Here is a 16126-nt window from a genome sequence, read left to right on the forward strand (position 1 = left end):
AAGCACAGAACTCAAAATCCTGTGTGAAGATCAGGCAAATAATCACTGGATTGTACTAGCAAAACCCACATTGCATATGCTGGTTTTGTTTCTGTGTCTCTATAACACTTCCCCACCCCTACCACAACCAGTGTGATGTGTATCTTCTAGAGGACATTCCCTTGCAGGAGACTGTCAAGGAAAACAGATTCATAACCACATGGTAGTTTTTAAACAGAACTTCTGCTGCAATGAAAAAACAGAAAAGCACAGAGCATGAGCATCACATCTCTGGTGCTAGAAACTGGGGATTTAGAGGTTAAGATTTAAGAGGCTTAGTCATTTGCTCTGCATTCAAGTCCAGTGCATTTGCAATAACTTCAATACTTTTCATCACCTTGAAAATTCCAGTCTGATTAGTTATTTAATATCTGAAGAAAAGTATTTGGTACACTCAAGTTCATTCTAATGGTTGACTTGTTCAGAATTTGACATTTTCTAGGCAGTCAATAAATTTGGGGGTTTGAGACTATTAAACAAACTTTTTTTTATTTAGCCCTCAAGAGCAACTTCAGAGCAACAGGGAGCAATATGAGCAAAGCAAAGAAGAGCTGAGACAGGCTCTAACAGAGCTGGAGAAACAGCAACAGGAGATGGGTTTTGCCCTCCAGCCTGGTTTGCAGGAGAAGCAAGCTCAGCTGACAAACTATGCCAACCTCCTGCAGAAAGCAGAAGGCTTAACTTCCCAGTTTAGAGAATTGAAAAGCCAGAAGGATCATCTACAGGGTCACAGTGGGGATCCCTGCTTCACAGAGGTGGAATGGTCAGAATTAAAGAACCAACATGAAAATCTGCTCAGCCAACTCCAGGTTGGAATCTCACTCTCTTTCCTTATAAGATTCTTGGTGTTCTGTTGGTTGCAATTCTCACTGTTTATCTGTAGTGTCATTCAGATGGGAAGTTTATGGGTAAAGCTGGGAGTGGAGGAATTTTCTGTGAAAAAGGGCAGGGAATTCCTTCCTCTTTCTTTCTTACTGTGAGAAGAGCACCAGAAGCTCATATTCAGTGCATTGTGCTCTATAGAGAGATAAATGTTGAAACAAATAAGACCAGAGTAAGTATGAAGAACAATTTGTACCTGTATAAAAAGTTTTGGATAGTTACGAATAGAATATAAAGCATTTGTTCTTGGATTCTCCAAGCCACAGGAGGTTTTCTTCCTTTGGGAAGGATGAATTTGGACAAGATGCTTTTCCAGCATCTTGTTTGTACTGGTTTCACCCAATATAGTTGCATTTGCATTCTGCCTCTATCATCAGTTTTGAATAGAAAACATCCTTTTTAGAAGTACGTTCTTATGAAATGCCAACCCTTCTGCTTCCTGCTGCTAGTAAAATTTTGTTCATGATGGAGTCCCTGATGTGCTGGGAAGAGAGCAAGATGTTTATGTGCTTATGGAAAGAAAGCAAGTTTGTTGTGCTGGTGACGTCCTGGAAAAGCTGTGGCAGTCTGTTTTAGCTAATGATGGACTAATGTGTTTTAGATAATGGTGGACTAATCTTAGAATCTACTTGTTTCCTAGACCATCATGCAGACATTGGAACACCACGTCCAAGAACACCAGGAGTTTCAGGATATGGTAACAGGCCTGAGCACTGAGCTGAGAACTGTCTCTGAGAAGCTTGCTGATGGTGAAGGTCCATCAATGGAACAATCATCAGCTGAGCAAAACCAGTTGGAGTCACAGGTATGTTATAGGTTTTGCATCATGGAGAAAGGGTCCATGCCCTAGAGACCATCACAATTTGTGAAAGAAAAATACTAATGGTGTGAAACTGAAAAACTCAAGCCTTTCTAAAATAAAAAGGGTATGTGGTGTTCCTTTATCAAGATAATTGTAGGCCTAAAACCACCCTTAATGAACTGAGGGGACCTTTACAGATGACTGAACTGAAGGTAGAATTGTCCTGACTCAAACACAGGCTTCTTGTTTGGTTGGTTGGGATTTTATTTTTCCTCTCTGGACATAATGAGGAAAGAGATAATTAAATTTGGTGTTACTAAGGGTCTTTAAATTAGGCAGTGTGGAAAGCTTAGGAAAATGTCAGTGGGCTAAGTTCAGTTTTAAGAAATGTCCTTCATGCATAAGTAGCCATTCTTTTGCTCTTTGGCAGGGTGGGTAACAGTGTTGTAGCTGTGAGCACAGAGCACTACTGGAAGCTGAAGCCTGTAGCTTGTATTGATCACTGCAATTCTACTTCCTCCAGAATTTGCTGTCCCTCTAACAAGTCAATTGAGAGTAGTGGGGGGAATTATCTGTCAGTAACTTGGAAGGAACATCATGTACCACACAGTGTGCTATGGGATTATTTTATCATTGTAATGCTTTTAGCTCCAGGTGTTCTCTGTACATAAAAATGGCTGACACAATTATTGGTTTTGTGTTTGACTTTCTGCAGCAAAGAGGTCTGCGTGTACTTTTCAGCACACTTTGTTGTTCACAACAAATATTTATGATTTTAGCAATTGACTTTAGATTGTAGCATTAAATATATTGTGTGAAGACACTTTTCAAATAAAATGGTTTTTTTTGTGCTTAAAGGAACAACAAGGACCTCTTAGTCAATATGAAGACACTTTAAAGAAGATTTTGGTTTTAGCAGAAACTGTTAAAGAAAACACCTCTTCACCAGGACAGAAGTTTATTAACAATGAGATTGAAACACTTCAAAGTGAACACAGGAGTCTGGAAGAAAGACTTGAAAATGTCAAGCAAAAGAAGGAAAATATTTTGAAGAAAGCCCTTGAGCTAAAAGATGAGTTTGGTAATGAAATAGGAATGGAAGATAAGGCAGATATAATGTTGAAGAGAGAGATACAGATCACTTCTGATAATGGTGTAGCTGCAGAAGAGAGCCCCACAGCAGTGGAGCTGAAGGAGCCTTTGGAAATGCATGATGTGAGTTTATTTGCTGATAGCAATGGCAGTGTAAGAGTGGTTAAAGAGGCACCTGTCTCTCAAATGTATCCTTAATTTAATGGAATTTATACCTTCTGTAAATGTATGTGTATAATTCAAACATATGGAGAACTCCTTAACTTATTATAGCAAGTCTGTAACAAGCCAATAATGTGTGTTCAAAGCTGCAGTTTTCCATTTAAATACAATATGCATATAACTTTCTCTTCCCAGTAATTAGAGCAGGTATACTGGATCAAGACAACAGGGAGAGGGTGTATAGATGAGAAAATTGCTGATAGGCCTCTGCCCAAGTACTTTTAGAGTTTCTCTTGAACCACTAAGATTTGTTTAGAGCTGCAGCACAGTATCTGTCCTGTTCTTTTTCAGTGATAATGATTTTTACATTCAGAGATTTAATGTTAAAATACAACATTTATGGTCACACAAGCAGATTTTCTATCATTTCTCTTAGGGTCAAGATGTAAATGGAAATATGTCAGAGAAAGAGAAGCAGAATGATCCAGTTTTGGAAGAAAGCAGTGCATTGTCAGAGAGCCCATTAAAGGATATCAATCTCAGCCAGGACAGGTTGGGGCAGGCTGTTCAGGTACCTGGCAAATGTGTTCTAATACATGTCAGTGTATATCTTTGTATGTGTGTCTCTGTGTTTATTAGAAATGCATATGAACTTCCTTAAAATTTGGTCTTACAGAGACATATTTTCCTTATCTGATGAAAGGAATGATGAATTATATTCTCCAGATCACCCTCGCAGCCTTGCTTACATGAAGTATGCAAGAGATCAATGTGATCATCTCTACAAGTTCCCAGGGCTTGGACCTATTTTTTCCATGATAGAAACCTGCCATATACCTGTGTTTTCATAAAATCATAGAATCACAGAATGGTTTGGTTTGGAAGGGACCTTAAATATCTTCTCTTTTCAACCCCCCTGCCTTGGGCAGGGACAACTTCCACTAGACCAGGTTGCTCAAAGCCCCATCCAGGCTGGCCTTGAACACTTCCAGGGATAGGGATTTGTCACTGCAGGTAGTGAGAGATCACTAACCTGGAAATGCTGATCTTTAGGGGACCTCAGAATATTCACACTGTAAATTACTTCATGTGTGCAAAGCTGAGGAAATGATTTGAAGTACTCCCTCACTGACCTGACCATTGAGCAATAACAGTATGTGGATGTGGGTGAGATGACCATCAAAATATCAGAGTGGAAACTACCCATACTGTTACCAAATGTCTGTAACCATATTGAAAATCATGTGAGCACTTACTCCTGTTTGCTTTATCCTGAAACTGTTTGGACAGTTAAGGTCCAAATATGGCAACCTGGTCTGAGCAGGGATTTCCAGGATACTCTGGATTTGAGTTTACCTCAAGCTTTTCCTTCATTCATTAAGCTAAACTGAGGATAGAGTAGACATACTGTGGGGTGGAAGTGTCTTAGTAAACTTAAGTTTTGTTCTGTGACTTTCAGTGATTGTAAACATTTTGTATTTTTCAAATCAGGGGGAGACTGATGAGGAGAGCCCAGGTGTGGACACACATGACAGGGTCCAAGAGGATGTTCTGGACAGTGCAGTTCTGGGGGGAGAGGCAGAACTGGAAACACATCAGGATGGTGTTGGTATTGAAGGTGATGAAACAAGAAAGGGAACCCATCCAGCAGAGGTAACTGGACATGAGATTACACAAGAGTGATGGAATTTGAGGGTATATGTATACAGTTTAGCTGCAGTGATGATACCACTTATAAATTAGTAATAAAAATCTCAAGTCACACTGAGATAATTTTGTTTGATGGGTTGTATACTTAGTATTTGTCAACTTAATTCTTTCCGGTGCATTTAAAATTAGGGTATAGGGAATTTTTTAAAATTGTTTGCTGAGATACTGCATTCCAAGAGAGATTGCATTCCAAGTCACCTGGATATACTGTACTTGAGTCTCTTTCACATATGTAGATTTCTTATTTCCATATTTACTTGGCATGTGTGAGGCTGCACTGGAAATGCTGTGTCCTGTTTGGTGCACCCCAGTACAAGAGGAATTTTGACACTAGAGCAGTGCTTAGAAGCTGGAGCCATAATGAGTTGGAAGCTCCCACTGGAGATGAAAAGGCTAGCAGGGCTCTCATTGCAGTCCTCTCATTCATGAAGGGGTGTTACAGAGCAGATTCTTCAGAATTTCATTTCTAGCAAACTGTATGAGATGCTGAAAGCTGCATCCAGCAAATCCCCAGGTTGCCCACAGGACTGCTGTGCCTGGTAATTGGCTGGGTGACTAACCAAAGGCTCTCTGTCTGCAGTACAAGTACAGGGAGCCTCAGGAAAAGGCGAAACCTTTTAAAAAGTGCATTGAAGACAGTCCAGGAGTACACAGGTCCCTGCTTAGATTAAAATGAACAGCGTAGGTCAAAGTAAGAGCACTTGCAATCTGGAGTTTTTCTAAAAATTTATAGCAAAATAACAGCACTTTCCTTTGCCATAACCTTGCCCACAGTACTTTATAAGATGTAATCGTGGTTTTCCTCCTCTACCTGTAATTATGGGCTTCATGACTTTGTCATCTCAAGCACTGTAATTACTACTCGGCAGGTTTGATTAGGGCTTTTCAATTACTTGTTTCTTTTATTTTTCTTACACCAAAAGGAGAAACCTAGTGATGTCAAGAATCAGTCGTACAGAGAAGATGTGGAACAGGTTCAACAGAAGGTGAGCCAGAAGAGTCAAGTCCTGGAATCTGCAGCAGCTGAGAAGGATCGTCTGGGATCTAAGCCCCCAGTTTCTGCATATGAGGTAACCACAGTCTGTTATTTCAAGCAAAATTTGCCAGTCATTTAATTTTTGTTTCCATGTGGGCTTCAGCTGAAGTTATTTTAAAAAAGAGACAATTACTGTCACATCAAGATCATTATCTGTAGTTCATATTTCTGTCCATGATAGTTTTGAACTTTATCCAAAGTGCCAGCCCATCATATTTTTCAGAGGATCTGTTCAAAACAGAGTTCAATCTGGTTTTTAGAGCCATCATAATCAGTCTTCATGATATTTACAGTTTCTCTTTTAATTGTTAATCAATACAATTTCCTTCCACCTTATTATAGGTAGTTGTGATAGTTTTGCCATCATAAGGAAGGCAGATAAGGAAACTGAAATCCAAGGGTGAACAAATGTATGAAAAAAAGTAAATAAAATAAAGAAAGGAGGATGGTTTCAAGCTGAATAAGTGACAAGGTACATTACTAAATGACTTCACGAAGTCTGTTCTTCTTTAAGTGGATATTAAGAGTAAGGGAGTTACATCACAAGTGCCCTGTGACTGCTGATCTTGGACACCACATTCTTAAACTGCAGGTAGAGCTAGATCTAATCTTTAAGTTAGATCAACAAGCAGGCCCACAGCTGGCCTGTCCATTGGTAGGTCTTACCTGGGACTTGCATATCTGCTCTAACTGGAAGCCTCAGCAAAGTTTCCCAGAGTTCTGAGAAGCCAGAGAGGTTCCTGCTGACTGGAAGCTTGCCACGGATATCCCAATTTACTAGAAGGGTGTGAGTGAAGACTCAGAAAACTACAGACCTGTTAGACTAACCTCATTTCGTGGAAAAATTATGGAGATCATAATACTCTTGAAAAGCATTTAAAGAACACAGCAATCATCATAGAGTCATTTAGGTAGGAAAAGACTTCTAAGATCCTCAGGTCCAACCATTTACCCAGCACTGCCAAGTCCATCACTAAACAATGTCTCCAAGTGCCACATCTACATGTCTTTTAAATACCTCTAGGGTTGGTGACCCACCACTTTCCTAGGCAGCCTGTTCCAATGCCTGACCACCCTTCCCATGAAGAAATCTTACCAAATATCCAATCTAAACCTCCATGACACACCTTGACATCATTTCCTCTTGCTTGTTACCTGGGGGAAGAGACCAACCCCCACCTGGCTATGACCTCCTTTCAGGAGAGTGATAAGGTCTCCCCTGAGCCTTCTTTTCTCCAGGCTGAACACCCCCAGCTCCCTCAGCTGCTCCAGATCCCTCCTGAGATCTGTTGCCCTCCTCTGGACGTTCTTCATCACCTCAGTGTCTTTCTTGTTGTAAGGGCCAAAAACTGGGCACCGGATTTGAGGTGCAGCCTCACCAGGCTATATCCAGGGAGGCAGTGCAATGAGATCATCATACAAGCAAGCAAAACATGTACACTGCAATCCTGAAGGTTTTTTCTTTAAGTCACACTTTTTTGTGTGTTTTGATGTGTTGATATTTCAGTCTTGTAAAGTGTTTTGCTTCCTTCCTCTTTGATAACTTAGATGAGTTTTTATGCTTACTTCAGTTCTATGGCACTCCAAAGTCTCTTAGGATGAAATGTTATTTCTGCATTGATCCAATTGTTATGGATATGTACACAGAAAAACTGAAAAGCTCTCTGGCTGACTATTTCAGGAGTGGGCCCCTTCAGTTTTGACTGAAAACAACCAAAAGATTTCAAATAAATAGAGCTATTCTTCTCTGATAAGGTGTAGTATGTACTGTATATTTCCCGTACTTGAAGCTGGTATATTTTGTATAGCTCATGACCCCACAAAGGGACAGATGACAGTGACAGCTCACAAGTGATAGTTGGCTGCTTCCCAGTAAAACAGTATCTAAAGTAGCAATACGTTAAGTTTATCAAACACGATTTTTTTCTTATCATTCTTTTTAGATGTTGTACCATGGAGAAACTCCCACTGTAGTAATATCTGTGTATTTACAGGCATTCACTCATATAAAGTATATGTGGAGCAGATCCCCAGATATAGACAGGTAATGGGGGAAGGGAAGTGTAGAAAGATTTTTAAGGTATTGCCACATGACCCGATTAGCCTGTGACATTTCATTTATATTCTTACCTGCTTGGCCCTTAGAGGCTGTGGGGGAAACCACAGCAGGATTTAAGCATGGCTTAAACATGTCAAGCCAAGTGGTGCAGTCAGAGAACTTGTTGGTTTAGGACCTTCAGAAATAAGAATCTTGTTCTGTGTTGTAGGACACAGGTGCAGAAGTGGTTGTCCAGAAGGAACTATTTCCTGGAGTGCAAGTAAACACTGAATATTTTGAAGAGGAACAGAAGGTCAATGAGCTGAAAAAGGAAGTGGCTGAGCTGGATATGGTGCTTATAAATGAACAACTAAAAGAGCTGGAGGTATGGAAACTGCAAAGCCATTCTCATAGCTAATGTAGTGATACACTTAGAGAATTCCGATTCACTTGGGCAAACCAAGATTGTTGCACATAGTCATATCTGACTGCACAATTAGTCAGTTTGTCTGCCGTGTGCCTTAATGCAAATGTGTCCATGTAAATCCCATGGTTTGTACTCCTCCTCTGGAGTGCAGCAGTAGATACACCTGGGATTGCACATGTGCTTCCATGATGGGCACAGGCATCCATGCTCCTTTGCATGGGGATGAGCAGCCATGTGTTTGTAGGTGAATCAGTATTTAACTGTGTTTTGTGTTGAAAGCTAAAAGTGTTTTAAGATCATCCTTTAATCCCTTCTCTGTGGTGGGCTTGATTGTAGAATTTACAAAACGAGCTGGAAATGTGGAAAGCAAAATCTTTGTGCCATGGTGAAGAAGTGATTCCCAAAGCAACGGGATCCAACGGAGCGGAGCTGCAAACCACGGAGCCTGCAGGGCCCTGCTGGGACAGGCTGCTCCAAGAACTAGAGGCTGTTAAGGCAGTGAAGGAACAACAGTACTGTTTGATTAATGAATACCAGAAAAATCTTTCTGCTGCACAGTCCTCCATGAAGAATTTGTCAATAGAAAAAGATAACATAAAAATGTAAGTATAGCTGAGGGGTTTGGTTAAGAGGTTGCAGAACAAATATGGTCCTAGTCTTAATTCCATGCCATGCTTCAGTAATCCTCAGACAAGAATATGGTGTTTTTTCCAGTTCATTATTATTGGGGAGCAAGAGAATCTTACGGGTTGGTATGTTTGGAAATAGCCTTAAACAGAAGCATTTCTGGTGGTTCTCTACCATCTTTCAGCAATATCTACTGTCTTCATTCTTTAGGTAAAACAAAGAATTTTCATTTTTAGCTGGGCTAAAAATGAATTAAACCCCATCCTAAAATATTATTGCAAAAGTATGGCAGATGTGAAATACTCATCTCTCCTTAAGAACTCACTAGTTCTATTTTTTTTCTTATAAAATGTCTTTACTCTGAAAACTTATTTGGTAGGAAGAATTCTGTTACAGTAAATAAGTCTACAGTGCCAATTCAAACACAATGCACATGAAATATTTACTATGTTTTGTGAATTAGTCTTCAAAACACAGAACTAGTTTGTCACAATAACGTATCAAAATAATTTGAAAATATTAAAAATTTATGAAATTGTTAATTTACAGCAAAGAGATTGAAAAGATGAAATAAAAATCTGGCTGCTAAATGTATTTCAGCTGGGTATTTCAAAATACTCCTGGAAATAAAAGATGAGTAGATAAACTCCTCCAAATTAATCTTACATGAATATAAATTTGAAAATATTTTTATAACTAAGTTTTATCTTCATTGTCAACCAGAAATCACCATAAAATATAGTTAATTCACTAAGAGATAACTCAACGCTATTTTGATTTTTAAAACTTTATTTGTTGCAACTTTAAGTGGAGGTTGCATTCCATATTAGTATATAGTGAAATTTTAGAACATATACAGTAGAAATCTTTTCTGCAGAGATAGGTAGGAATAACAAATGCTGTACATATATGCAAGAAATAACAATCCTGCAAGGATCATTAGGAAATTCATGAGAGAATATTGAGGGATTTGTGTGATTAAGTGAATAACGTGAGTGAATCATATTCTAAGCAGTGAAATTAGTTTTTAAAAGTGTCTAGGCTATGTTTTATGAGCTGTTTATTTTTTTTAAACACTGCTCATCTTTTTGGCAGGGGTCCTACGAACAACACAGTTCTTCTGGAGAAAATCAAGGCCTGCATTGAGTCCTTACGAAAAGAAAGAGATGTCTTAAACCAGCTGCAGAGTCAGCAAGAAATTCTGTCTCAGCACTTGACATGTATGGATAAAGTGCTGACTGAAAGCCAAATGAGGCAACTGGAGCACTGGTGGCAACATGTGGAACAAACAGTGCAAAAGAAACATGACCAGGTTGTGGCAGAAATCGATGAATTTAACCTGCTTATGAACAAAGCACAGAATATTCAGAGGCTGATACAAGAACAGTATTTACAAGCAGAGCTACGTTCCTCAGCTGCAGGAAAAGCCAAAGACCCTCTAGTTTGGAACACAGAGCTACAGGACATTAAACATGGACTTTCGCTATTAAAAAGAAGGATTGAGCTGCAGATGAAAAGAATTTGGAGTGATCAAGAGAAGGTGGCTTTGGAGAACTCTGTACATGATTTGCAGAGCAAATTGGAAGCATTATCAGTGCAACAGAGTCAAATGGATACTCAGATCACGGGTCCTGCTCTCATGAAACATGAAATGATGAAGAGGCTGAAAGAAAATATTTCATGGGTCAAAGATTCGCTGTCCCACCTTGATCAGAAAGCAGCACTTTTCCCCAGTGATGTGAAGTCACAGATCAGAACTTGTCAGCTCATGAGCTCAGAAGTTGTGAACAGGGAGCCTGCGATTCTGTCGCTGGATTATGGGCTCCAGCATATCCTTCCCAACCTGGAGCCAGAGGAGGTCTCTGATATGACCTTCCTTTTACAAACATTGCAGAACTCATACAAGGCTCTTGTTTTAAAAACCACTCAAAGATTACAGCACCTAGAGCTCCAGCTGGAGGAGAGGCAAAGGCTGATTGCAGAGATAGACAAAGTTCACTGTCAGCTTCGAAATGCTGAGCTGCTTGCCAGGTCTGACATGAACCAAACCAGCACATGCTCAGAGTTAGTCAGTCAACAAACCATCTTAAAGGAGATGTTAAAGGACATACAGGAAATAGAAGGGCTTATCTCATCCCACTGCAGAGAGAGTCAGGTCACAGCTGGGGAGCTGAGCTTGTCTGAACAACTATTTTTAATTGATCAATTAAGAAGTCTGAGGAACAGAGCAAGAAAGACACAGAGGCAAATTCAGAGTAAAATTCATGAAGTAGAAAAAAAGGTAGCTGTCTACAGAGAGTTTGCTGAAGGAATAGCTTCATTGCAGCAGGGCCTTAATGATCTAAAGGATGGTGACATGGACTTGAAAGAAGATGAATTAGTAGGTGCCAAGCAGGGATTGAAGGAGAAATGCAAAGCACTTAAAGGAAAAGTAGTGGCTCTTCAAGCAAATTTGTCACAAATAATGAAATACAAAGAAATCTTTGAATGTGTAGGTCTGAAATGGGACTCGCTGCAGCTGGATGAGTTGCAAGCTGAATTTTCTAAAATAAAAAATGAAATTAAAGGAAAGATAACACACTTTGAGAATGTTGTTAGGGAATGGGATAAGATTCAAGTATTGCTAAATGAAATCCAGACTGTAACATCCAGTGTAAGAAAAGAAGCTAACATCCTAAATGACAGCTCTAGTTCTTCTCCTGCTGAGAATGTCATATCTGCACAGATTCTGCTGCAGACAGTTCAACAAATCTTGTACTTAACCCAGGAGGCAGCAAATCAAATAAACAAAAATGAGGTCTTTGATACACTATTCAAAGAATTGAAGATGAAAGAAATAAAGAGCCTGGAGAAAGATGTTGACGAATTGAATAAGTTTCTTCAAATCTTGGTCTCTGGGCTCCAGAGTGTAAACAAGGAAGATATCCATAACGAAGTAGAAAATATATTCCACATCATAAAGCATATTCAGTTAGAGCTCCAGCAGCCACTTGTGATAGACATGAAAACAATGCAGGATGAAAAGCTGCGATGGGAAGCAGTTCAGAATATGATGCAAGCAAATTTTTCTGCTATTAAATGTATAATGGAAAAGGAGAGGGAAAATCAAGATGAAAAATCTCTTGCTGCTGGTATAGAAACAAAGTTGGAGATGATGCAAGGTCATGAAGTACAACTCAAGACAGACATTGCTGCCCGTGTTGTAAGTATGTTTAATGAAATGAAGTATTTCCCCAATGATTAGATTAGGTGTCTGTGACTGAATTTTCATGACTTATGTCCTCATTTATTCTAATAGCTGAATTGGCCTGTGATCATCTCTGCATTGGTGGATATGATGGGAATCATGATAGAAACTAAGGACACAAACAAATCAGTTGTGTTCAGTTTGATTGTAATCAATCAGTGGAGATTAGGACAAGAAAAGAATGGTCAAGAGGAGGGAGGAAAAGGTTGTGTTGAAATGTTCAGGTGAAGAGAGACTGGGTGCAGTTGTCTTCCTATTGTTCCTGTGTCTGATTTTTAGGTAATATTTTCAACAGTAACAATGATGAAAAAGCCCAAGCTCCTGGTTTCTACTATAAAGAAAAGCCATACCAGTTGGGGAATGATCAAGAAGAGTAAAGCACAGGTCAAACCAATGTGATCAGGAAGGGTGAGCAAAGGAAAGGCAGCTGGGATCTAAGGCTTTATCACAAATGCATAAGGCATTGATAAGGCATTGCTGGAGGATTGGCTTGATTCTCAGTGCCTTTGTCAGGAAAGGTTCACTCAAATGGGAACAGATGCTGTTAAAGGCATGAGGAATGTTAAGGACAGTTAATAAAACTGAATTTTCTCAACTTGTTATGTGAGAAGTTGGAAATCCTAGCTAAGATGTAATTAGTCTGGAGGCAGACTTCATGAGTAGAAGAGAGCTGCTTATGGTAACACAAGGAGCAAGAGGTAGGGAATAAGTTTGTTGGAAACCAGAAAAGTGGCAGCAGAGAAGTTCTGAAACTGTCCTGGTCAAGAAGACCTGTGCTCTGCCTGCCCAAGAGATCAGTGGATACAAATGAGGAAATATGAGGTGGTAGCTAATAACAGGAAGAGGCCCTCAACATCCCTGGTGGATTTATGGTCCTGCTGCCAGATTTCCCAGTTTGCTGTACATCACGGCTTGGGTATTGTGTGGGAAGCACAGTGCCAAAGTTTCTCTGCCCTGCAGGAATCCAAGAGCTGACAAAGTCACACATTCTGTGTAGAAATACAAACAAGAAGAGGGTTTAGCAAGAAACAGTTTGGCGAGTCATAGTGGAGGTATCCTCTGGATAAAGCAGGATAAAGCATCTACGTGTTGGCTTTCCTTGTATGAAAAGGAATGTATCCTGCCATGTCCAAGGTGGAATCTTAGGCCTCTTCTGTCCTGGCATCCTTCTCTCTGGGCTTTTCCAGTACTAGCAGTCCCCTCGTTGTCCCTGTCCTATGGTTGAGGGCAATCAATCCATAGGTTCCAGCACTGCTCTGAAGTACCTTAGGTAGCACAGTGTGTTTGCTCCCTCACCCTGCTCTGGCCAGTTCTGGGAGCATTGGTCCCAAAGACAGCCAAGTGTGACATTCTGAGATCACCTGGTGATCCAGAGGAGTACAGCAGCCTTTCTTTATTGTTCTTTTGTCGTTTTAATGCCTTCAGAGTGCTCTGCAGGAGGCATGTAGGATCGGTGGTCTCTATACCAAGGCTGTTCAGAGGGCTGCCACCTTCCTCGAGGACTGTGAAGCTCAAGCCCAGGCTGCTGCAACAGAGCTCTGCAGCTCAGAGGAGATCTGTCACACCCCAGAGTGGAAACAGGAAGAGTTCAACTCTGCAATGGCTGATGTGGAAAACCTGCACTCCAAGCTGAAAAGCCTAGTGAAACCAGAAGACAAAGTATGTCTGGAAAATGCTCTAACAGAACTGATCAATAAGGGTTTGGCATTAAGGAAGAAGGCTCAGAGAAAGGAAGCTGATGAACATAGGTAAGTTTAGGAGATCTCCTAGATTAAGTACCTTATCCTGAGAAACATGGCTGAAAATAAATGTAGTGTTTCTGCTCTGGTAGAACCAGGTAATTGAGTAGAAAGAACTGTAAGCATTCCTGCTGTTCCAAGGTATGATTGTAATGGAAGGAAAATTACTACACAATAGGCTTATTGCTACAAATTTACAATGCAGTCATTGTTGTAGTTCAAAAAGTATATTTGGGGCCTCCACTGAGGGCCAGGGAGTGCCAGAATCAAAAGAAAGCACTTTTCCACAGTCTCTGGTTCAGTGCTGGTGGAGGTTAGAATAGTTTTCAGTGGGGCCCTAATTCCTGTCTTCCATAGGCTGTTCTGGTGGCTTGAGAAAGTGAGGATCAAACAAGACACAAGATTTATTTTCCTTCCTTCAGGTACAAAAGAATTCTGAAGGGTCTTCAGATACATGTACAGAAAAAGTTTGGGAGATAAGGGAATTTTAAACTGCTTGCTTGTGATCCAGTGTCTCTGGTCCTATTGACCATAACCTTAAAATCTGCTCTTGTAATCAAAGAATTGAATGACTAAATGCTTTGGTAATAGAAGAGAGATTATAAGATATGGAAAAAAATTGTAATTGTACAGACCACACATCATAGGAACAATAAAATGTGTGTTACAAACTGGGAACTAATTTTTGGGTATGTCTGAGGAGGATGGAAACTTAAACCAAGACATGCAATTCTTCTGAGCAGCTCCACAGCTGATAAAAGAATACACATACCTGTATTTGCCTCTGGGACATTTATACCTTCACCTCTAAAATATCTTGGGTATTGGACCTGAAGTGTATAACAACTGCTAATTGATAATAACTTGCAAAATAGTAAGGACTACTAGTTCTTAGGACTTTTTAATTTAAGCTTTTATTCTTGTGGGCATTATAGTTGGAGAGAGGAGCAACAACAACAAATTTTAATTGATCAATTAATTGTATCTTACAGGTATTCTGAAAAATACAAAAGCTACACAAAAACCAAAGATAAAGTTTGTGATAATCTTCAGAAACTGGAAAAGATGCTTAGACAGTCTTTGTCTAAAATTCCAATGTCTTATAAAGAAGCTTTGGAGCACTTAGAAGAAAGCAAGGTAAGAGAGGCTTTGAAGAACTTGAAAAGCTCATGCAAAACTAATGCAGCTGTGCACACCATGTCATACCATAGCAGAAAAGAGTGGAATTCTTTATCCTGTATTTATATATAAAAAACCACAGAATATTTTATGTACCTACAAAAAGACTGGATTATGGTAGACCATGTGAAATGAGTGTATCTTACTGCTGTAGGAATTAAATATTATGTGTCCTTAGGCTTGTGTTGCATTTGTGTTCAGATCCCTTATTGCTCCTTTGCAGGACCAGGACTGATCAGATTTATAACATTGCTGTTGTTTTCCCTCAGAAGTGAAAACCAGAGAATTTCCGGTTTCCCCACTCAGGACTGTCTTGCTGCCTCCCCACCAGACCTGTGCTATAACCAACTTCTTTGCTGTCTTCTCCTTTAGTACTCATATTACAGGCTTGTTATTTTATATATCTCAAAATCCTGCACATTTCTCTTCCCTTCCAGCTAACCAGAAAGAAGAACCTACTTGCCTGAGCACAGTGTTCTTCTGTTTTATTTACCTCATCTTTCTTAGCCAACAGAATTCTCTCCTCACAACTGCATTTAACCAGCTTAGTGGAGTGATTGCCATTCTGTTAGAGGATCCTAATTGTGTTACTGAATACTTCATTAATGCTTCTAACTGTAGCACTTGATTTATTTGTGTATTTGTTTTTCCTGTAAGATTTTAGTCTCCAGCATTGACTTGGCTGAAGAGGATCTCGTGAAGCTGAGGCAGATCTCTGGAGAGCTGATGAGGTTACACAGAGGAGGGGACAGGGCCCTGGGCAGGATCGTAACAGTGCTGTGGGAAAACTGGCTGGGTTTGCTTGAGGCAGCAAAAGGGCTGGAAATCAACTGTGAAGAGCTAAAGCAGGAATGGAAATTCATCAATGAAGAGGTGAGTTACTCAATGTCTGCAAGCTTGGGGAAATGTGGTAGGCATGGGGCTGTCACTAAAATGGCCTGAAAAGGGCTGAGATCAGTGCAGAACATAATTTCCTACCCACCGATCTGTTATTTATCCCCACCTTTCTTGAACCCAGAGTAAAAAATGGTGGGGATATTTATAGTACAAATGCTCTGAACCCAGAACAGCTCTGCATGGGGTTACGTGCCTTGTAGAAGTAAACCCAAGTGTTCTGGCACTCTCCAGAGGTTCAAGCTCTGCCTG

At 40.0% G+C, this 16126-nt stretch overlaps 1 protein-coding gene across 4 annotated transcripts in view; it reads left to right on the forward strand.

The window, feature by feature from the left end:
• Positions 1-16126, forward strand: part of SYNE2 (spectrin repeat containing nuclear envelope protein 2) — a 181876-nt gene that overhangs the window by 65557 nt on the left and 100193 nt on the right. For all 4 annotated transcript variants that reach the window (XM_071557344.1, XM_071557346.1, XM_071557347.1 and 1 more), the window contains exons 42-53: positions 536-848; positions 1562-1726; positions 2582-2938; positions 3414-3548; positions 4469-4630; positions 5611-5757; positions 7991-8146; positions 8525-8790; positions 9911-12017; positions 13488-13810; positions 14794-14938; positions 15638-15853. In XM_071557344.1, the coding sequence (XP_071413445.1) occupies positions 536-848; positions 1562-1726; positions 2582-2938; positions 3414-3548; positions 4469-4630; positions 5611-5757; positions 7991-8146; positions 8525-8790; positions 9911-12017; positions 13488-13810; positions 14794-14938; positions 15638-15853 (4492 nt within the window). The remainder of the gene's footprint in view (positions 1-535; positions 849-1561; positions 1727-2581; positions 2939-3413; positions 3549-4468; positions 4631-5610; positions 5758-7990; positions 8147-8524; positions 8791-9910; positions 12018-13487; positions 13811-14793; positions 14939-15637; positions 15854-16126) is intronic.

Source organism: Pithys albifrons, chromosome 6 (assembly GCF_047495875.1).
Source record: "Pithys albifrons albifrons isolate INPA30051 chromosome 6, PitAlb_v1, whole genome shotgun sequence".
NCBI classification, from domain to species: Eukaryota; Metazoa; Chordata; class Aves; order Passeriformes; family Thamnophilidae; genus Pithys; species Pithys albifrons.